At 44.5% G+C, this 22,757-nt stretch overlaps 1 protein-coding gene across 1 annotated transcript; it reads right to left on the reverse strand.

The window, feature by feature from the left end:
- Positions 1–6,740: 6,740 nt before the first annotated feature.
- LOC117714277 (uncharacterized) lies at positions 6,741–18,060 on the reverse strand. Its single transcript, XM_034510977.2, has 4 exons — positions 17,786–18,060; positions 13,824–13,950; positions 13,574–13,634; positions 6,741–11,211 (listed from the first exon to the last, which is right to left on the reverse strand). Exons 1-4 carry the CDS (start codon positions 17,786–17,788, stop codon positions 9,483–9,485), a joined length of 1,920 nt encoding a protein of 639 aa, XP_034366868.1. The 5' UTR covers positions 17,789–18,060; the 3' UTR covers positions 6,741–9,482.
- Positions 18,061–22,757: the final 4,697 nt, after the last annotated feature.

The raw sequence follows: 22,757 nt of genomic DNA on the forward strand, positions 1-22,757 counted from the left end.
CATGTGTAATGGAAATGTTCCTTCCTACACCTGCCATGGGGCTTGGTCAATGCATTCACTGCATAGTGAACTAGGAAAACAAGCCCCACATTGTGCCCAGTGTGATGGCACTCACACATGCACACACACTGGAATACACACGCACACATACACATGTACACACATACATTTCATTATTATTCCTATAGTGAGTCATTTAACAACCCATGAATCATGGCTGAACGCTTACATGTGTTACTAAGCCCTGTCCCGTCAGTTAAGGATGAGTCCAGATGGCAGGACTTGGAACAGTTATACACCATCACAAAACCTCCACCTCACAAAAAGAAACTGAGGAAAACTGTAATCCTAGAAGTCCAGAGACTGAAGCAAAAGGATCAAAAGTTCGAGGCCAGGTCTGAGCTAAAAAGTGAGACCTTTAAAGCCAGAGGAGAGGAGGCAGTGAGATGGCACCATACATAGGACATGCACCACAGGCAGGCATTGTGGCCTATGCCTTTAATCCCAGTACTCGGAGGGGAGAGGCAGGCAGATCTCTGTGAATTTGAGGCCAGCCTGTTCTACAGAGTGACTTCCAGGACAGCCAAGGGAACACAATGAACCCCTGTCTTGAAAAAAAAAACAAAGAAAAGAAAAGATATTTGCCACAAAGCTTGGTGACCCGACTTAGATTCCCAGAACCCACATGGAGAAAGGAGACAATCAACTCCCACAAAGTTACCCCTGACATGGGCACTATGGCACATGTGAGCACACGCATGCACAAATGTGTGCGCATTTTTAAAAAATTCTTATAAGAAACATAAAAGTGAAAAGGTATTTAAATGATGAAAAATGGGCCAGACAAATATTGAAGGAAATTCCGAGCACAGTTCGAGGTTTGATGAAGACGATGTGTGAATAATTGTGTGAACACAACTGCCACATCGGATGTGTGGGGGTCACTGGACAACTCTGGTTCCCATTCTCTCCTACCTTCACATGGGTTCCAGGAATTGAACTCAGGTCACCAGGCTTGCGTGGCTAGTGCTTTTAACTGAAGGACCCAGCCTAGCTAATTCTATTTTGTGTTCAGACTCCATCTTATGTTAAGCTTGTCCTTACTTAGTTTGTACTTAGTAACTGGAAAAACCATAGCTTGTTCCAGACCAAGACACCTCCCAAACAACAGCCACTCCACCCTTGGTGACAGGAAATACCCAGTGTCCTGTCTCCAGGCAAATGACGCAGGTTAACCATGAAAACCATAGCAAAACTTTTGTGCAAGCTATGCTTTCTGAAATGTCAACCAAACATGTAACTACCAAGCTGGAAACCCCCTTGCCCTGCTTAAACTACGTAGCAAGGCTGACCCAGTTCAGCATCATCCACACCCACGTGCTTCAGTGAAGAGGCTAGAGAGGTCCGAGCTCGACTCTTTCCTTCTGCATATGAGTTAGATTTCTGGTGGTCCTTGCTGGTCCGTGGGGACCCCGTGGTCTAAGCATTACTTTATCCACTGAGCCGTCTCACTGGCCCAACATGTTTTTGACTGTAAACATGGTTCAGAATTGGCTTGCTCAAGAAGGGTGTGCTGGCAAGGTTAAGCTCAAAGGTCATGCTAGTTTTGGCTTAGAGCATGGCTCATTGGCCACACGGTAGTTTGAGATGCTTCTCAGAAAAGTTCTTTGCATATTTGGTCATCTGTATCAAAATTCCTGACAGTGAAAGATTTAACCCAGCTCCAGGGGAATTATGGCCTCTTTCTCCCATCTCCTTAACTCTTCTGTCCTTTTTTGTGGGGAGTGAGGGGAAGTATTTTGGGACAGAGTTTCCTCTGTGCAGCCCTAGATATCCTGGAACTTGCTCTGTAGACCAGGTTGATCTTGAACTCTGCCTGCTCTGCCTCCCGAGTGATGGGGCTAAAGCTGTGTACCACCATGCTCGTCTCTTCCTGTCCTTCTATTCTTCCTCAAAACTTTCAAAGTTTCAAAGTGCAAGGTCACCTTTGATCCACAGGGAGTCTGAAGCCAATCTGGGCTACATGAGAACTTCCCCCCCCCCTCCAAGAAAATGGTACTTTTAAGGTATAGTGACTGAATTTTTACCATCAGTTTTCAGAGGAGGATCTTGGGGCTGGAAGAAGGGCAGAGGTTGACAGCACTGGCTCCTCTTCCAGAGGACTCAAGTGTGATTTTCAGCACCAACATAGAAATTCACAACTATGTGACACTAGGCCCAGGGTAGCAGACACCTTCCTCTAACCTCCAAGGGCACCCGGCACAGACATGGTGCATAGATATGCATTCAGACAAAACATTCATGCACATAAAGGAAAAATAAAGGAAAAAATTTTAAGGAGGATGTTCTTTCTTATCCAAAATGTGTGGTTTAAAAAAAACCATTTAAGATTCAAGTAAAAATATTTATGTGTATGAATGCTTTGTTTTCACATATGTAAGTGCACTGTGTACATGCCTGGTGCCTTTGGAGACCAGAAAGGGCTCTGGATCCTTGGAGGAGGATGGATTTCATCATGTGGCATAAAGTTTCATCTTGGGGTGGTTTGAGTAAGAATGGTCCCCATAGGATGCATGTATTTGAATGCTTAGACATCAGGGAGTGGAACTGTGGGAAAGGATTAGAAGGATTAGGAGGTGTGGCCTTGTTAGAAAAATTGTATCACTGGGGGTGAGCTTTCAGATTTCAAAAGCTCATCCCAGGCCTAGAGTCTCTATCTCTGTTTTTCTCTGTGTCTCTCTGTCTCTATCTCTCTCTTGTGCTCCCCCCCCATCTCTGCCTATGGATCATAATGTAGCTCTCAGCTACTGTCCCAGCATGCCTATGTGCTGCTCCCTAACATGATGTTAATGGACTAAAAATCTCTGCAACTGTTGTGAGAACAAAATTTTAAAACACCCATATTGAAGCATATTGAAGTAATTTTAGAAATTCATGGTCAGCAAAGGATCACCTATGTTATGATAAAAATAGTTGAAATAACAACACTCAGACCTGCCAGGAACAGGATGACCGAGAACAAAGGAACATGCCCTAGACAAGTCTAAACATGCCCAAGTGAGTAATGGGCCATCTGGTGTTTTTCCTTTCCCACCCTTCTGGGAAAGTCCAAAACTTCACGGTCACAAGGACATGCAAGGACATGTCCGGACACGTACTGGCACGTAGTTAAAAATAACCAGGCATTCTGCCAACTCAACATCCTGCCTGTATGACTAAAACTGCTGATGTTTGAAATATCCAATCACATGTAACCACGCTGGAATTCCCCACCTTTCCCAATCCCTGCCCATAAATACCCCCTGCTTTCTGGGTTCTAGATCGAACTTGCTTTCTCCTGCGTGAGATACAGTTCAATCCGAGGGCCCTCTCTATTAAACCTCCTCTGCTTTTGCATCAAGAGGGTCTTCATGTGTCATTGGATGCACGTTTGTCCGGACTTGAGTGGGGATCCCCTTGCGGGGGTCTTTCACTGTAAGCCAGACCCCAAGTGAAATGGTTTGATAAGAGCTGCTTTGGTCATGATGTCTCCTCACAGCACTAGAACAGAGTGACTAAGACATACCCTATCAGAGGTACTGTTGGCAAGTGGTAGGTGCTGGAGAGGAAGTCAGTTTCCTAAAGCGTGTTGCCCCTGTGAAGTTGACCACGAGACTGTGGAAGACCACATATGCACACAACTCTACATGTGCAGCCACACACATGCATCCACACACTAGGACACAAACATACACTTTAACCTAGGCATACACAGAACCAAGATTGGTTTTCCACAAAAAGGTCAGAATACTAACCCATGGCACTGTCATCTGTAGGGACATTTTCTTCTGCTGGAATATCTCCTGAAAGACTTGCCTGAAGCTACCCCATTGTTCCTTTTTTAAAAAGACAAGGTCTATCCCAGGCTGGAGTGATTCATTCATTATTCTGGACCTGCTCAATTCCTTTGTAATTGGTGGCAATTATGCTTTTCTTTGTAATAAAAAAAAAAAATGTATAAAAATAAAAACTTGAAAAGCCAAAAAAAAAAAAAAAAAAAAAAAGACAAGGTCTAAACTTATAGCTAGCTGGCCTTGAACTTATAGAAACCTGCCTACCTCTCCTACCCAAGTGATAGGATTAAAGAGAGGTACCACCTATCATGACTTAACATTTAACATTTGAAGTATGAAGAAAGTACTTTAAAATAATAAAGCCAGGTGTGGTGACATAAGACTTTAATCCCAGTCCCTGGAGGCCTAAGCAAGCAGATCTGTTAGTTTGAATCCAGCCTGGTCTACACCTCAAGTTCCAGGCTGTGGTGACTATATTTGGTTGTCATGAAAGGTATAAAAAACTTACAAAAATACTAGTTCCACCAAGAAAACGAAACTGAATGTAAGATTTTAGGCCTTCACTGCCCTGGGATACATTCTACATTATCCCTGAGTCAGAGGACACTTGCTGGATTAACTTCAGGGAGGAAGGGAGGGGCTGATTAACATTCCTCAGACCTCAGGGAAGAGAACCCACCTGCAGGTGGGGAAGGCCCAAAGCACCGATGGTTGGGCAAGGTTACATTCTTGTGAAAGATGAGTGTACAAGATGTTTTCCCCGCATGACTCTGGCTAAATTATGGGTTGGGACTACTTGAGACTTTCCACTGTTTTTATGTTATGTTTCCTTGGTTACCCCTTCACCCCGCCCCTTTATAAGTTCCCCTATATAAGACCGCCCCTGGCCAGGCTGTCTTGTCAATTCCTCTGCTCCTGTGTGGGTTATGAACTGACCATCAGTCAACTGATCCCGAAATATACCTCTTGCTGTTGCATCAAGAATGGTGTCTTGTGAGATATTCGGTGGCCGTGAATTCCTGAGGCTTGAGGGAGGTCCTCCCTTCGTGGGGGGTCTTACAGTCAACTTGACTGCATCTGGAATTAACTGAAAACCAAGCAGCTGGGTGCATCTGTGAGGGATTTTTTTTTTCTTAATTAAAACTTTTGAGCCGGGCAGTGGTGGTGCACACCTTTAATCCCAGCACTTGGGAGGCAGAGGCAGGTGGATTTCTGAGTTCGAGGCCAGCCTGGTCTACAGAGTGAGATCCAGGACAGCCAGGGCTACACAGAGAAACCCTGTCTCGAAAAACCAAAACAAACAAACAAACAAACAAACAAACAAAAAACCAATAACTTTTGAAGTGGGAAGACCCAGTTTCCCACTTTTAATCCAGATCTTTCAGGTGGGAAGGTCCACCTTTAACCTGGGCCATACCTGCTGGCAGCCTGTGTAAAGGACATAGAAGAAAGATGGTTTTGCTTTTTGCCTCCTTCATCTTGCTAGCAAGTCCATTCCTTCAGTGTCATTAAAGCCTACTTGTTGGGGATTCTGATGTATACTAAATAGCAGCTGAGACTTCCAGCCTCATGGACTGAACAAGTGGTACACAGCCATTGTTGGACTAGCTGGACCACAACCTGTGAGCCACTCTAATGAATCATTGTGTGTGTGTGTGTGTGTGTGTGTGTGTGTGTGTGTGTATATATATATATATATATATATATATCCATTCTACAAATCCTGTTCCTCTAGAGAACCCTAATATATAAACCAACCATAGCTATATGTGAAACCCTATCACAAAAAAAAAAAAAAATCTGGGCAGTGGTGATACACACCTTTATTTCCAGCACCCAGAAGGCAGAGGCAGGAGGATTTCTGATCTTCGAGGCCATCCTGGTCTACAGAGCAAGTTCCAGGATAGGTAGGACCACACAGAGAAACCCTGTCTTGGAAAAACAAACTCAAATGATAAAGGACTGAGCTGGCTCAGCCCCTCAGGTAAAGGGGTCAAGCCTGACGACCTGAGTTCATCTCCAGAACACACTTGGTAAAGGCAGAGGGTAGACTCCCACGGGTCTCCCTCCACATGAATGCCATGACACTCGAATGTCTACACACATAAATAAATGTAGTAAAAAACTTTAACAACAAAACTACACTAAATACATAAACCAACACCACCAGTAGTTATCTATCACTGGCAAGTACTGTGTATTATCCTTAATTGTGTGTGCTACATTTTTATAAAACTTGTTTACATTAATATCACCAAACTATATGTTAAGATCTGAGTGGCTATACTGTCACTAAATAGTTTTCAAGTCCATTATAATCTAAAGGGCCATCACATATGCAAACCATCATGGACCCAATACTACCATGCAGTTGGAGTTGGTGCCGTTTCACTTCTGTAATGACGGGGCTAGAACCCAGTGCCTCCCTCATACTAGACAAATGCCACCAATCTACATCTCTAGTCCCATGAGCATATTCTTTTAGGGGGAAGGGACTCAAGACAGGGTTTCTCTATGTTGCCTGTGTGTTCTATCCCAGAACTCACTCTGTAGGCCAGTCTGGCCTCAAATTCCAAGATCCACCTATCTCTATGTCCCAAGTGCTGGGACTAAAGGCACAGGCCGCCACACTTGGTCATGATCATACTCTTAACCAGCAGGCAAAGCATCAGGAAAATGAGGTGGAAGCAGGCATTCCTAACGTTCTGGTACCGTTATCTATCTACACAGATGGTGACCAAGGACCTGACAAACATTTCACTCTGCCTGACCCCACACTCCCCTTTTGCTGTCTGCCTCATACCATGGACCACCCCAGTCAGGTATGGGGGTCCCTGGGACGAGGATCCTTGAAGGCTAGGTGAGTAAGGATTTGGGAGTGACAAACAGAAACAAACACAGAGGCAGTTTGAATCTGAGTGTATTTTGCAGTTCTCAAGCAAGGATTTTTATTCATAAAAAAACAAGTATTACAACTCTGAAAAGATATATTCAGTGAAGCAATCACAAATAGGACAGATAACATCGTTTGGCACAGTAAAGCACAAAAATCATCTAAATCTTACAACTCTAAAAAGATGTATTCAGTGAAGCAATCACGGATAGAACAGGTAACATCATTGGTATTTAAGAATCATCCAGTGTTACAACTCTGGAAGGGTGTATTCAGTGGGGCAGTCATCTAAGGCCAGTGGCATATATCTAAGAGCAAATTAATACATTTTTATGGCCAGCTATTGTTTAACATCTAGTGCCTGTTTTTTTTTGTAAATCTTCACAGCATAAATTTAAACTATTTTAATTCTTTTTATTTAAGGCTTTCTTTACCATATACCAAAGCCCACTTCTGATGACACACGTGAAGCCACATGAGGTTTTATTGTTGGGAAAGTTTTTATCTATCATAATACTGTTATGTAATTTTGTAAATGATTTATGAAGTAAAGCACTGGTTTTCCCAGAGCTAAGGTCATGGCTATTGACCCCATCTCAAGGGACGGTTTCTTACCCATTTTTCTCACTTAAGATCTTAGCCTAGGCTATCAAGAACATTTCGTAAATAAGAAAAGGAATAAAAGAAAATAAAACAGACAAATTGTCATGAGAACTATGGCTCGGGAAAGAGTTTCCACAACCAATTCCAGAAGGGCTCCTTCTTTTGAAGTTTTCACCTCAGTTTGTGGAACTTGTTAAACAGATTCTACTGGGGTTAGTGTCGCAGCCTCAGTTTACCCGGTGATGCTGGGCTGGACCCTAGCAGCTCGGTGGAAAAGTACTTATTTAGCATGTTCAAAGACATGGGTTCCATTCTCAACTTCAGAAACGAACAATAAAAAGATTTTAAAAAACACAAAAAGTGCCATAACTGAGAATATACAAGAATAAACACAGCATATTCACATGTTTATGGCAAATAATTACACAGAAGGCAGAGAAAGGGTCTTCTTTCCTGCCCTAAATAAGCTTCTCTGGATGAGAAATGAATGAGCCAGGCCTGATGGTACACGCCCATAACCTCAAGACTCGGGATTCTGAAGCGGAAGGATCACAGATTTGAGGCACTAGTACTAGACAGAATATCTATGTCCCCACCCCCTAAAAATTACATAAATAATAAAAAGAATGACTAGAAATCTATGGCAGGGCAGAGAGCCGGCTCAGTGGTTAAGAGTAGGCACTGCTGTTGCAGAGGCCCTGAGTTTGATTCTCAGTACTCATGCTGGGTGGCTCACAACTTCCTGTCACTCTGCTTCCTAGGGATCTAAAACCTTCAGGACTCTTTGGACACCTACATTCATGTGCACAGACACACAAATATGTACAACTAAAAATAATACAAATATTATTTTTATATATGGAAGATTTAGGACACAAAGAAAATTCTCACCATTAACTAAATTGTTGATTTTTTAATAGCTCATCGCAAAAAAAAATTTTTAATGAATTTTTTTATATTGGCAATATACTTCCCTTCACTGATGATTCTAACAGACTTCAAAAAGGAAAAGGAAAATTAGTAACAAGTTTAATAAAAGCATTACTTATAAAGCCAGGCACAGTGGCGCATGCCTTTAATCCCAGCACTCAGCAGAGGAAGGCAGATCCCTGAGTTTGAGGCCAGCCTGGTCTACAGAGTGAGTTCTAGGACATCCAGGACTACTCAGAGAAACCCTGTCTCAGAACAAACAAACAAACAAACCCACTACTGGGCTAGAAAGATGGCTCAGCAGTTAAAAGCACTGACTGCTCTTCCAGAGATCCTGAGTTCAACTCCCAGCAACTACATGGTGGCTCACAACCATCTGTAATGGGATCAACGCCCTCAACTAGTGTGTCTGAAGACAGCAACAGTGTACTCACATACATGAAATAAATAAATAAATCTTTAAAAATACAGTAACTGCCAAAACAAAAAAACCCAAAGAAACAAAAACAAAAAAACCCAACATACTATTTATTAAATGTATGTACTATTGATTAATGATGACTTTCAGAATAATCTAACCTCAATGTTCATAAAAGCAATAGTAACAGAAATATATGGTCCAGAATCACAGTTTTAAGAATGAGCATCTGACAAAAGAAAATTCCATTTCTTTCATTTTATGACTTTTCAAGAATATATATATACAAACTTACATGGAACTTCCTAATATTGTCCACACTTACAGAATTCCTTTCCAACGCTTGTCTTCATGAATTCACAATTTCTCAAGTATCATGTGAGCATTCAGGAACATGGGATAAGGATCACGATTTCTCACTTTTAAGGGTTCTATGCAGTGAACCTCTTCATGTTTGAACGATGCAGACTATGGATGCTTTCCCACAATGCTCGAATTCAAGCTGCTCTGTAATACAAGTCTGTGATTCCCAGATAACTGAGCAGCTGAGGCTTTTACACATGACTTAAGGAACAGGGCTTATTTCCCCTATGCACGTATCTATGTGGCCTCATTAAGTTGCATAGCCACTGAAGGTTTCCCCATCACATACAGTCACAGGGTTTTTTCTGGGATTCACAACTAGAGAAATGATAGGTTTTCCAGTTTTATTTTGTTCACAGTGTTTCTCTAAGCAACAATCTTCATATCTTCAAAGGGCAATGGGACAACGGAAAGTTTTACCACATGATTTGCATTTAAAGGATCATTGTCCATTATGAGTTCTTCCATGTAGTCTAAAGGAGCGAGAACAGCTGAAGGTCTTCCCACACTGCTGACACTCATAGGGCTTCTCTCCAGTGTGAGTTCTTTCATGGATCCGAAAAGAACGGGAGCAGCTGAAGGCCTTGTGGCACTGCTGACACACATAGGGCTTCTCTCCAGTGTGGGTCCTCTCATGCATGCGAAAGGAGCTGGAGCAGCTGAAGGCCTTCCCGCACTGCTTACACTCGTAGGGCTTCTCTCCAGTGTGTGTTCTTTCATGGATCCGAATGGAGCTGGAGCAGCTGAAGGCCTTCCCACACTGCTTACACTCGTAGGGCTTCTCTCCCGTGTGGGTCCTCTCATGCATTCTAAAAGAACTGGAGCAGCTGAAGGCCTTCCCACACCACTTACATTCATAAGGCTTCTCTCCCGTGTGAGTCCTCTGATGCATGCGAAAGGAGCTGGAGAAGCTGAAGGCCTTCCCGCACTGCTGACACTCATAGGGCTTCTCTCCAGTGTGAATTCGTTCATGCATTCGAAAGGAGCTGGAGCAGCTGAAGGCCTTCCCACACTGCTGACACTCATAGGGCTTCTCTCCAGTGTGAGTCCTCTCATGAATTCGGACAGAACTGGAGCAGCTGAAGGCCTTCCCACACTGCTTACATTCATGGGGTTTCTCTCCCGTGTGGGTCCTCTCATGCATGCGAAAGGAGCTGGAGCAGCTGAAGGCCTTCCCGCACACCTTGCACGCATAGGGCTTCTCTCCCGTGTGTGTTCGCTCATGAATTTGAAATGAGCTGGGACAATCGAAGGCTTTCCCACACTCTTGACACTTGTAGGGCCCATTTCCAGTGTGCATTATCATATGCCTTCGAAAGCTTGGGAGAGAGATGAAGGCTTTCCCACATTCCTTACAATTATAAGGCTTCTCTCCACTGTGAATTCTCTCATGTTTGCGAAAGGAGCTGGGGAAACTAAAGGCTTTGCCACATTTTCTACATTTATATGGTTTTTCTCCAGTGTGAATCCTCTCGTGACTTCGAAAAGACGTGGAGCAGCTGAGAGCTTTCCCACACAGCTTACACTGATAAGGCTTCTCTCCGGTGTGAGTCCTTTCATGGATCTGAAAGGTTTGGTAATATCTGAAGGCTTTTCCACACTGCTTACACTCATAGGGTTTCTCTCCGGAGTGAGTCCGTTCATGGTTTCGAAAAGAGCTGGGGTGGCTGAATGTCTTGCCACACTCCTTACACTTGTAGGGCTTCTCTCCGGTGTGCATCCTCATGTGTCCTTGATAGGTGGTGTGATAAATGAAGGCTCTGCCGCATTCCTTACACGTGTAGGGCTTCTCTCCAGTGTGGGTCCTCTCGTGTATCTGAAAGGAACTGGGCCAGCTGAAGGCCTTCCCGCACTGCTTACATTTATATGGCTTCTCTCCAGTGTGGGTCCTCTCGTGTATTCGGAAGGAGCTTCGAAAGCTGAATGTTTTCCCACACTCCTTACACTGGTATGACTTTATTCCGTATTTGTAACTCAACCACTCTATGTACTCAGTATGACACTGCATGTGCCTTTTAAGAGAGGAACGACAGGAGAAAACTTTCCCACATATGCTGCACTCACAGGGTTTTACTCCGGGGAGAACATTCTTCTGTTTAAGAACTGGAACCTGGGTGAAGAGTTCTGTGCATGGACTTCTCCATTCACAGGGTCTCTGTTCTACACGAGGACTGTGAGAATGAGAGTCATATTAGTAATAATTTTATAATCATTAAGGATGTCAAACACATACCGTATGCCTTTTCTATTTTCAAGGGGCATGTACAAAACGAGTACTGAGAAAGAGTTTACACACAGATATTACAAAAGCGGAGATCCTGGGGCTGGAGAGGTGACTCCGCAGCTGAGAGCACTTGTTGCTCCTCAGACGACTGAGGTTCTGTTCCTGGCACCCGTGTAACAGCTCACAACCTGTGAACCCAGATCTGAAGGAGCCACCACCTTCTAACTCCACATGTACTAGGCATGTACATACCCATACGTGGAAGCAAAACATCCACAAAAAATAAGTACACCTAAAAAAGATTTAAGTGATATTCATGTGTGGTTTCTTTTTTTTTTCTGTTTTCACATGCAGTTTCTTAATACTGTTTCAAAGGAAGTTATCCTTTGAATACTGCACAACGGTGTCATTTCGAAAAATTCGTAGTGAGCTGGGTGACTGGTGCACACCTTTAATCTCAGCACTCAGGGGACAGAGAGGCAGGTGCATCTCAGTGAGTTCGAGGCCAGCCTGGTCTACAGAATGAGTTCCAGGACAGCCAGGGCTACAGAGAGAAACCCTGTCTCAAAAAAATAAAAACAACAACAAAGGAAAACAACCTCTATTGAGAAGAGAACTGGCCACTCTTACGGATGACCTGAGTTTGGCTCCCAGCATCCACATGCAGTGCACATAATCACCTTTAACTCTGGCTCTCCAGGGAATCTGATGCTCTCTGGTTTCTGTGGGAATCTGCACTTGACTGTACATGCCCACACAGAGACACATAAATTAAGAAAAAAATACTTGAGCTGGAGAGATGGCTCAGCAGTTAAGACCACTAACTGCTCTTCCAGAGGTTCTGAGTTCAATTCCCAGCAACCACATGTTGGCTCAAAACCATCTGCAAAGGGGTCTGATGCCCTCTTCTCACCAGAAGAAAGCAATGGTGTACTCATATAAATAAATAAATAAATAAATAAATAAATAAATAAATAAATATTTACCCAAAAAAAAGAAAGAAAGAAAACTTTTAAAAAAAGAAAAGAAATGACGTCATCATCTTGGGAGGCTGCCGAGGTGGCTCTGTGGTTACGGCTACCTGCTGATCTTCCAGCACCTGAGTTTGGCTCCCACCCACACTGGGCAACCCACAATGGCATGTAACTCCAGGTAACTCTTTTCTGACAATCTTCAGGCAATGCACAAATATGCGCAAACCCATACAGACAAATAATTTAAAACAAATATTTACATATTTAACTACTTATGTATATGCACCTGCTTGTCTGTATGTGTAAAATGTGGGTACAGTACTCATGGAAGCCAGTAGAGGGCATCATATCTCCTGGAGCGAGAGTTACTAGAGGTTGTGAATCACTTGATTTCAGTGCTTAGAACTGAACTCGGGTCCATCACAAGAGCAGCAAGTACCTTTAGCCACTCAGTCAACCCTCCAGCACCAAAAGCAAAGTCTTAAAAAATCATGGAAGTCTTCTAAAATAGATGTTGAGGTTTGGTCTTTTGTTATTTATTGTAATCTAAGTGCAGACCCCAGGACCTGAGGCCTGTTGTCCCAGAGATGAGAGAGTCCACATATAGACCTTGCCCCCAAGTTATTTCTGATTGGTAAATAAACATGCCAACAGCCAATAGCAGGGCAGAAGAGATGTAGGTGGGTTCAGATTTCCTGGGCCTGGGGTCCTAGGAGAAGAAGGTGCAGGGGAGGAAGGAGAAGCTGCCGTGGGCTAGGTGAGCCATAAGAACACGGCCCTGAGGGCTGGTCAACTGGAGTTAACAGCAGCCCAGATGAAACATAGTAAATAGTAAGTAATAATTTGGGGTTATGGATAGGAAAGTAGATTCTAATAGCATAGAGGGTAGGCATCTGCCCAGCTCCTGTGCTATCTAAGGCTTATTGTAAATATAAAGGATGTATGTGTCTTTTGTCCAGAAACTAATGGGTCAAAGTGGGGTAGAAACTCTGGGTTGAAATTATATTAATTCCAACAACAAGATGTAATATATATTTTACTTAAAATAAAAATATTTAATCCCAGCACTTGGGATGCAGAGGCAGGTAGATTTCTGAGTTCAAGGCCAGCCTGGTCAACAGAGTGAGTTCCAGGACAGCCAGGGCTAGAGAAACCCTGTCTCAAAAAACCAAATAAATAAGTATATATACATATTTTATGATAAAAATAATATATAATTAATAATATATTTAAATGTATAAAAATAAATAAACACAAAATTGGAGTTTTGTTACTTCCAACGACATACAAAGACTCCATCATAGGACTCCAGTTTCTTTGATGAGTACAACTCACCTTCTGTTTCTTCCCTGAGTTCTGCACTGATCCCTAGTGCTCTGGTCTTCCCAATTTTCCCCTAAAAGGAAAAAAAAATTACAAATAACAGAAAAATTCATAGGTTCTAGGTCTACGTGGAACCATCATAATCTAAGCATACTTACTTACCAAAGTATTCCTTTTTCCATGCACTGAACAGTGAAATCCCATTAACGAGCAAGAAACATTTGTTCTTTAATTAACTAGGTTTAAGGAATTTCATTCTTACCAATAGAAGCCAAGTTAGTGAAGGTTTCCTGCATCACATCTCGGTACAGTTCCTTCTGAGAAGCATCAAGCAGAGCCCACTCCTCGTGGGTGAAGTTCACAGCTACATCCTCAAAAGCCACTGCGTCCTAAAACATACCATGAAAGAGGAATGGTGACCATGACCACACTCATCTCATGAAGAGACTCACATGACTGTGCGCCCTGTAACAAGGTCCTTAACTACAAGATCTGTCTATACCCAGCTGCTCATAAATTTAACAACACAAGTACTTGCAAGTTATTTCTACTGCAGGACTATGACCAATGCAAGTCTCACTGCACTCGGATAAATGGATGGATGGATGCAGAACATCCTGGAGAAATTCTATATAAATTAAAAGTTTTCATTTTAGGTTAGAAAAACTTTCATCTCCTGCTTTAGTATAAACCATATCACAAACCATTCCACAAAATACATCAAATCTGTATGATGGCTTAATGGCACACTCAGAGAGAGAGAGAGAGAGAGAGAGCAAGAGAGAGAGAGAGAGAGAGAGAGAGAGAGAGAGAGAGAGAATATTTTCTATTATAGTTATACACATGAAAATAGGAGGCCAGCTGGGTGTGGTGAGGCATACCTTTAATCCCACTAAAGAAAGCAGGTCTCTCTGAGTTCAAGGCCAGCCTGGTCTACAAAGTGAATTCCTAGGGCTGTTACACAGAAAAACCCTATCTCAGAACAAAAAAAAAAACCAAAGAACAAAACGGGGGGGGGGGGGGGGGGGGCAGAGAGAGAGAGAGAGATCAGAAAGTATATGGAATTTCAGCTGGTATCAACACCCAGCTAGCTAGGTCACTGAAAGTAATAGATCAAACTTAGTTGAATGATAATGTTCTTTTAGAGAAGCAGTCACTGTAACATGTATGTGATGTGTATCACAGATTCAAATGTTCCTGCTCTCCTTCTCCCACTTGATGCAGCCAGGAGGTTACGTCAAAGTCAGAACACAAGCACAAGTGCCCCCAGGCCCTGTACTCGGGGCCTTGAGCAGCTCCTCCCCAGCCCTTAGCACTGCAAGACAGAAGATCAGGTACTAGGGCGGCACCTCCTCCAAGAACCTCAGCCACGCACCTCAATCACACTGGATTCCAGAGGAAAAGGTTAGTTGCAATTTTCCCAGTGGGGCTACAAGAGACTGACCCACAACAAATCAAAGCAACAAAACCCACAGTGTGGCACAGTGTTGGAGAGGGCAGGCCTTCAGTGAAGCCAGCAATGGCCACATTCTAAAGAGAAACTTTGCATTTTCCAAGTACCATAGAAGGAGGGAAATCTTTAGGAGGCGAGGGCCAGTAAAGAAAAGTGTTACAAGACAAACTTTGGAAATACTTCACATGCTTCTAGATTACATATATTTTACATTCGGGAAATATGAGACGCATATAAGTTCATTCAAGATGATAAATCCAGAGGCAGGCAATGCTGACAGCCCAGACCACAAGAAAAGAAAGAAAGAAAGAAAGAAAGAAAGAAAGAAAGAAAGAAAGAAAGAGAGACAACCCTCAGTTGTCTAGGATAAAAACATATCCAAAAGAGAAATCAACCTGAAAGTTAAATTGTCCCCAGGTTCAATGCTCTGTGAGGAAGATATATAGAAAAGAAATAACATTTAAAGTTGTTCAGACTGAGTCATACTCAGAGCCATGTCTGTTATTTCAAACTTAAAAAAAAAATGTGTGGTATAGTTCAAACTAACTGCTATTCCTTGCTCGTGTAATCTGCCTGCTTGCTCTTGCTTGTCCAGCAACATTTATATAAAAGACCGATGTTCTCTGTAAACAGAACTCTTGAGACTTTACCATCTGATGCCTGTCCTCTCACTGGGCTTGGGCTTGGTGTTAAAGAAATTTTAAAAGTGATAAGTGATAATCTTTTCTCTATCCCAGCTAGCTCCCAGATAAATGAGACAGAGACTGTGAGCTTTACTTAATCAAGCATTACAGCACAGTAGCTCTGCAGTTATTGATCTATTCTATTCCTCTAAGCTACTCTGGCCACCTCCCAACCAGAATCCCCGGGATTTTAGTATTGGTCTGGCTCTCTCTGCTCCAGTGTGTTTCCATGGTTGCTCCTGGACCCTGGACCCTTCAAACAAACACACAGTATATGTGTGTGTGTGTGTGTGTGTGTGTGTGTGTGTGTGAGAGAGAGAGAGAGAGAGAGAGAGAGAGAGAGAGAGAGAGAGAGAGAAACACCAAAATAAGTGTCCCTGGGGGAAGTTAATGTTTGAGTTTAAAACCAAAATCAGAGCTTTTTATTAATTTTAAGTTTCTACAGCATTTGTAAGAGTCCAGGACTCAGCCAGCCCATAGAAGGGGCGGGAATGCTGAGCAAGAGGGGCAGAGAGAGGGAGCAATGAGGGTACCTGGGAACCCAGCGATCTAGAGGCAAAGGGGCTACTAGCCAAAATGACTGAGGTAATATTGAAATAGGAGAAGCTGGGGGAAGGGTATGCCAGCCAGAATGACCCTGTAACAGGTTGTTGCTGAGGGAGACTGGCAGCCAAAGTCCACTTTAATATGTTAAATAGGTGGGTGCACAAGCATATGCACACACATGGACACAGACACATAAACGCATGGGCAGGCACAGGTATACATACATACACACACACATACATACATGGCATACACTCAACACAGACACACAGAAAAAAAAACATTTTAATAGTCACAGTAACATCAAGATGGCTCAGCAGGTAGGGGCGCTTGCAACCAAGCCTGAGGACCTCAGTTCCAACCTGAGGAGAGCTGAATCCACCAAGTTCTCCTCTGACCTCCCTCCACACACTAACTCTGCCAACGCCTCTTACAACTCCCGCACCCCACCCAACCCACCCCTCCTCCGCACCGCCATATGATAAAAGGACAAAGAAAAGAACACTCTGACCCACACTTGACTTGTGAGGTTTGTTGCACTTTATAACCTTGTAGTGTTTCCTGGTCCCTGATTGCCAGGATACCTATGTAAGCAGAGCTGTAACACTTCTGCTGGAGCAGAACTTTCTGGGTGCGGGGCTCCCCTCCTGGAGCACAACTTTTGCTGGGGAAACCTTCCCCTGCAGCAGCCCAAGCAGGGCTAACACTTCTGGAGGGGATGCCTTTCCCTTCAGCTGCAACACTTATACACACCCTTCACAATAAGAAAATAATTTCAAAAGAAGTCAAAAAAGATCTTGAAAAAGGAAAGCCAATTCATTTGTTCTAAAACTATAATTAAACCACTGCCTCTGGCTGGAATGCAGACTGGTGACAGTTGACAGAGATACAGTCCAAAGGAGACAAAGCTGGCATTTGGAAACCCGGATTTAAGGCGAGCTAAGAGAGAATAGGGAATCGTGCATTCGAGACCCTGGCGCCCACAAACTTGGAAATCTTAAAGGGAAACGGGTCCCCGTTATTCGGAGGCTGGGAATCCTTAGGACTCTGCACCCGAGTCACAACACAGTGCCGGTCGAAGCCAAGGCTGCGCTGAGTCGCAGAGTCGGGGGCAGAGCCGAGGCTAAGCCGGCAGAGGACTGCAGAGCCGGGCAGAGCACGCTGGCTGAAGCCTAGAGGAGCGGGGCACAGCCGAGAGGAACCGAGAGGAACCGAGAGGAACCGAGAGGAGCCGAGAGGAGCCGAGAGGAGCCGAGAGGAGCCGAGAGGAGCCGAGAGGAGCCGAGAGGAGCCGAGAGGAGCCGAGCGGAGCCGAGCGGAGCCGAGCGGAGCCGAGCGGAGCCGAGCGGAGCCGAGCGGAGCCGAGCGGAGCCGAGCGGAGCCGAGCGGAGCCGGGCAGAGCCGAGTGCTACCGAACCTGGCCGAGCCAGCGATTGTACCTTGCGCAGACTCCAACACTGAGGTAGAGGCCCGCTCTGGTCGTGCCGGGTGCGTCGGGTTAGAGCTGCCCCTCCCCGCCCTCGGCCAGCGGGCCTCACTCACCATTTCCTGGCGTCCTCCCAGGCTCCCGCCTCCGCGGCTTAGACCCAGTGCGAACTTGACTGAAGTAGAGTCAGGAGAGCGCCGTTGTCCTCACCCTCGGCCACTGGCGCGCCCACGCCTATACGCCGGCGTCTCTGATTGGACAGCTGGCGCGGGCACGCCCCTTTGCCTGAATGACAGCTGAGCACCAAGACACTCAGAGCGGTCCTCTTGGAGTTTGTCGCCTAGTAGAGGCATCTTTGCGTTTTAATGAGAATAAATTCTCCGACCAGAAACTGCTCATTGGGTGTTCTTCTCAGCTCCCTTCGAATGAGGGACATGAGTGGGCGCAGGAAATTACAGTTTTCCTTTCTATATTAAGCGAGATCACCTTTGTCCAAAGCAAGAAAAAAAGCCAAAACAAAAACAGAATGAACAGGGCCTGCGAGATGGTTCAGCAGGGATGAGGCACCATGAACCAGACAAGAAAAGGAGACTCACGAAACTCTCTCTTCTCTCTCTCTCTCTCTCTCTCTCACACACACACACACACACACACACACCCCGTGTTTGTTTGAATCCTGAAATGAAAAGGTTCTACTAATGTACTCTCAGGCTTAACACAGTCTGAACAGCACCTCACAAACTATGCATGATCCAAATTTACTTCAAAGTGAACTCACCATATCTGAAATACGAACACTTAAAAGTTGCCCTCAACAGGCTTGAAGAAATGGACCCATGATTAAAAGCATTCAGAGGACCCTGGTTCAATTCCCAGCACCCACACTCCAGCTCATAGCCACCCATAGATCCAACTCCATGACATCCAGTGCCTTCCTCTGGCCTCCGTGGGCACCGAAAGCACATGGTGCACATACCTACATACATCCAAGCAAAGCACTCGAAACACATTAAATAAAAATAATTCTTTTCTAAAGTTAAATTAAAAATAAAGTGGTGAAGCATGCCAAATTTTTAAACCGAACACTCAAAGGCAGAAGATCTCAGTGAGTTCAAGCCAGCCATACCTACATAGACAGTTATGGGCCAGAAAGGGCTACACCATGAAACCCTGTCTCAAATATAAAATAAAATAAAACAAACTGAAGACTTGGCTTTGTGGTTAAGCACTTCTCTTATAAAGAATCTGGCTTTGTCTCCTAGCACCCCCATGGTGGCTAATGAAGTCTTTAATTCCAGTTCCAGGGAATCATTATACACTAAATAAATAAATCTTTATCTTAAATGTTGGTGGGCTCAGATATGGCTCAGCAATAGACCACGTCTCTAACATGAAGACTTGGGTTTGACCCCCTTAGCACAGCAAAGCATTTTTAAAAATGACCTCAAACAAATGTAATTAAAAAGTGAGTGTAACACATCTAAATATAGACACTTTAAAGAACCCTCGAAGGCAGGGCCGGGTCGGAGGCCAGCCTGGTCTACAAAGTGAGTTCCTGGTATAGTGAAACTGTGAAGATGCAGAAAGAATAGGAAAAGGTGGAGAGCCTTGCTCTCCAAGGGGGAGTGCTGAGGTGGAAGGCAGCATATAAGTTGGAACAGCCTGGGAATCAAAGTGTTGGGAGTGGGGATCAGCCCAGGAGCTAGCCTGGGAACTTTGATCTGCTGCTGGCCTGTTTGCATTTGTAGGGAACTAGGTGACTCATTGCCAGACTGGCTTCACAAGGAGCTGAGATCAAAGAATCACCACAAATTTGAAGCCAGCCTAGGCTGAGGTGTGAGATCCTGTCTCAAAACAAACATACTCCCACCATGAACTCCTGTTATCACGAAACCTCATGAGGAAGCCCTCAAAATGTATGTCCTTGAATTTTTTTTTTTTTTTTTTGAAATTTGACTTATTTTAGTCATGCTGTAGTAACAGAGGGGCAGGCAGATTTCTGAGTTGGAGGCCAGCCTGGTCTACAGAGTGAGTTCCAGAACAGCCAGAGCTACACAGAGAAATCTTATCTCAAAAACAAGACAAAAAGATTTATTTTACATGTATGAATACTTGCTCACATATGTGTATGTGTGACTGGTGCCCACAGAGGTCAGAAGAGGGTATTGGATCTCCTGGAAGTAAGTCACAATAAAGATGCTGAGACCTGAACTCGGGACTTCTGGAAGGGCAGCCAGTGCTCCCCCATCTCTTCAGGCCCCCATGAGTCAGTTGATTCTGGAGCTGGAGTCATGAATGGTTGTGAGCCACTACATGGGTGCTGGGAACTGAACCTGGGTCCTCTGCAATAGCAACAAGTGCTTTTAAACGCTGAGTCGCCTCAAATAGCCATGCAAACGCACTATTTTAAATTACATGTTAGCTAGATCTGGTGGCACATGACTTTATGAAAATCTTTTCATGACCTGAGTTTTTGGGTTAATATTGAAACTTAATTCTCAAAGCAACAGGATTAAGAGGTGGGAGCCATGAGAGGTGATTAAGATGTCTTCATCCTCACTGATGGGAACCCTACCTTATAAAACCTTTTGTAGTGGGGCTGGAGAGATGGTTCATCAGTTAAGAGATCTGCTCTTGCTGGGGCTCCAAGTTCAGTTCCCAACATGCACAGCTCCTAAGCACCTGCTACTGATATCCTCCTCTGCTTACCGAGGGCACCCGCACTCACATGGACACACCCACACACAGAAAGACACAGCCACAGGTAAGTATGTAATTATGTAATCCCTAATTGTGGGAGCCTGCCAGTTAGCCATCGTGGGAACCACGACGACGACTGGGGAGTGAGGATGATTAGAGGAAAGGCAGAAAGAAGATGCCAGCGACAGAGGTGGGAGGGCCGCCGGCTAATACCATGCCAACAAGCAAGTGTATTTTCCGTGTCTTTTAAAGGCAAACCACACAAAGCATGAATTCCAGGAAGATAAATAGTGACAACAAATCCTTATGTGGCAAGTTTATGGTACACGGTATCTATGTTTGATGTCTGCAGGCTCCTTCATGATTAATCACAACCAAGAAGTCAGTCAGTTAGCTATGGAAGTGCACCCCACAAATAATGCTGGCGCTTACTTTGGTTCAGTTTAGCAGGCTCTGAGCCATGACAGATGAGCCTGTTGTTTCAGGCCTGTTGTGAGGTGTAACACATCACAGAAGATCCTGGCACAGTGAAGTCAGCTCACCTCACTGTTGGGAAGTGAAAGAGGGGAAAGCGACGATGGACTGAAGTCCCGCTGTCTCCTTACTGAGCATGTCAAGAACCCAAAGACCAGGGGCTGCAGAGATAGTGTCAAAGTTAAGAGCACATACTGCTCACCTGAGGGCCCTCATTAGCTTCCCAGCATCCACCCCAGACTGTTCACGACTGCCTGTAACTCTAATTTCTAACTTCTCTGGCTTCTGTGACCACTCGCACAAGCCTTCACGCACAGGGTCAAATACATACACACATTAATTAATAACCCAGGCATGGTGGTACACACGTTTAGTCCCAGCACTTGGGAGGCTGAGGCAGACTTCAAGTTTGATGCCATCCTGGTCTACAGAGTTGAGTTCAGGACAGCCAGGGCTACACAGAGATCTGTCTCAACACCGCTGCCCCTACAAAACACAAACAAACAAAAAACAGAAACAAAACCACAAAACCCCAAAGACCTCTTTAGGCTGACTTATTAAAGGTTCCACCACACCCCAATAGTGTCACATTGGAAACCAAACCTTTAAATGAGTTTGTAGACCCTTAAATTCCAATCTACAGCTAGGTTTACTCAGGGGTTAGAGGGCTTGCCTAGAATATGCATGATGCTAGCTCCATCCCTACTGATGAGGGGAGGAGGATTCCAAACTCCAGAGCTCTGTTCTAGTCCTCAGGGTTGCTGACACCTTAGAGCAGCCTCCCTGCACCACAAATTTCTACCAGAAGAGTCGCTCCACAATCCGGGGAAATGGCTTAGTCGCTAAAATACTTGCCATGGAAGTATGAAAATGCAAGCTTGATCCTCAGAGCCCACGTAAAAGCCGGGAGCGGGCAGCTTTCTTTTTTTTTTTTTTTTTTTTTTGCTTTTTTTGGGTTTTTGAGACAGGGTTTCTCTGTATAGCCCTGGCTGTCCTGGAACTCACTCTGTAGACCAGGCTGGCCTCGAACTCAGAAATCCGCCTGCCTCTGCCTCCCAAGTGCTGGGATTAAAGGCATGCGCCCCCACCGCCTGGCATGGGCAGTTTTCTTAGTGACTTTCCATTTGCAGTGATAAAGCACCTTGACCAAGGCAACTTATAAAAGAAAAACAGTTAATTTGGGGCTTTACAGTTTCAAAAGGTGAGACGGTGATGGTGGAGCAGAGGCTTGGTGGCAGGCCCATCCCAGAACTCATATCTTGATTTGAAAGTTGGAAGCAGAGAGGCTCAGAATAGCCACCCCCATCGACACCTCCCCCAACAAGGTCACACCTCCTAATCCTTCCTACTTTTACCTACTGGGGACCAAGTATTCAAATGTATGGGTCTATGAGGCCATTCTATTTCAACCAGCACAGTAGCAATTTAACTGCCATGTTCCTACAGCAAGATGGAAGGTGTAGACCAGAATCCCAAACCCCCCAAGCTCCTGGGCCAGGTAGTGTAGTGTATGCAAACTAAGAGACTCAGACTCAAAGGATTTGCAACAGGCCAACACCTGGATTGCTCTCAAGGGATTTGCTCTCCACACCTGCACTGGCACAAACTCACACACACAAATATTAAAAGCAACTAATTAGAGCTGACCAGATGGTTCAGCAGATAAAGGCACTTGCTGGGCATGTGTGGCAACCTGAGCTTGGTCCCTAAAACCCATGTAAAGAAGGGACAGAATGGACTGCAGACAGTTGTCCTCTGCCCTACACAAGCACACCATCCCCCACCCACACATTAATAAATGAAAAAAATGTTTTCAAATGTTTTCCTGGAAACACTGCAGAGGCTGAGGCAGGAGGACTATCGAGTTCCAGGCCATCCTGACAGCAAGAGCTAATCACAAAAAAGAAGTGGGCA

This window comes from Arvicanthis niloticus, chromosome 8, assembly GCF_011762505.2.
Source record: "Arvicanthis niloticus isolate mArvNil1 chromosome 8, mArvNil1.pat.X, whole genome shotgun sequence".
Classification (NCBI taxonomy): domain Eukaryota; kingdom Metazoa; phylum Chordata; class Mammalia; order Rodentia; family Muridae; genus Arvicanthis; species Arvicanthis niloticus.

Excerpts from the sequence above, each read along its gene's own strand:
- LOC117714277 (XM_034510977.2), bottom strand. Across the intron at positions 13,635-13,823 it reads CACTAACTTGGCTTCTATTG|GGGAAAATTGGGAAGACCAG; the intron begins GTAAGAATGAAA and ends TTTTCCTTTTAG. Across the intron at positions 11,212-13,573 it reads ACTCAGGGAAGAAACAGAAG|TCCTCGTGTAGAACAGAGAC; the intron begins GTGAGTTGTACT and ends TCATTCTCACAG.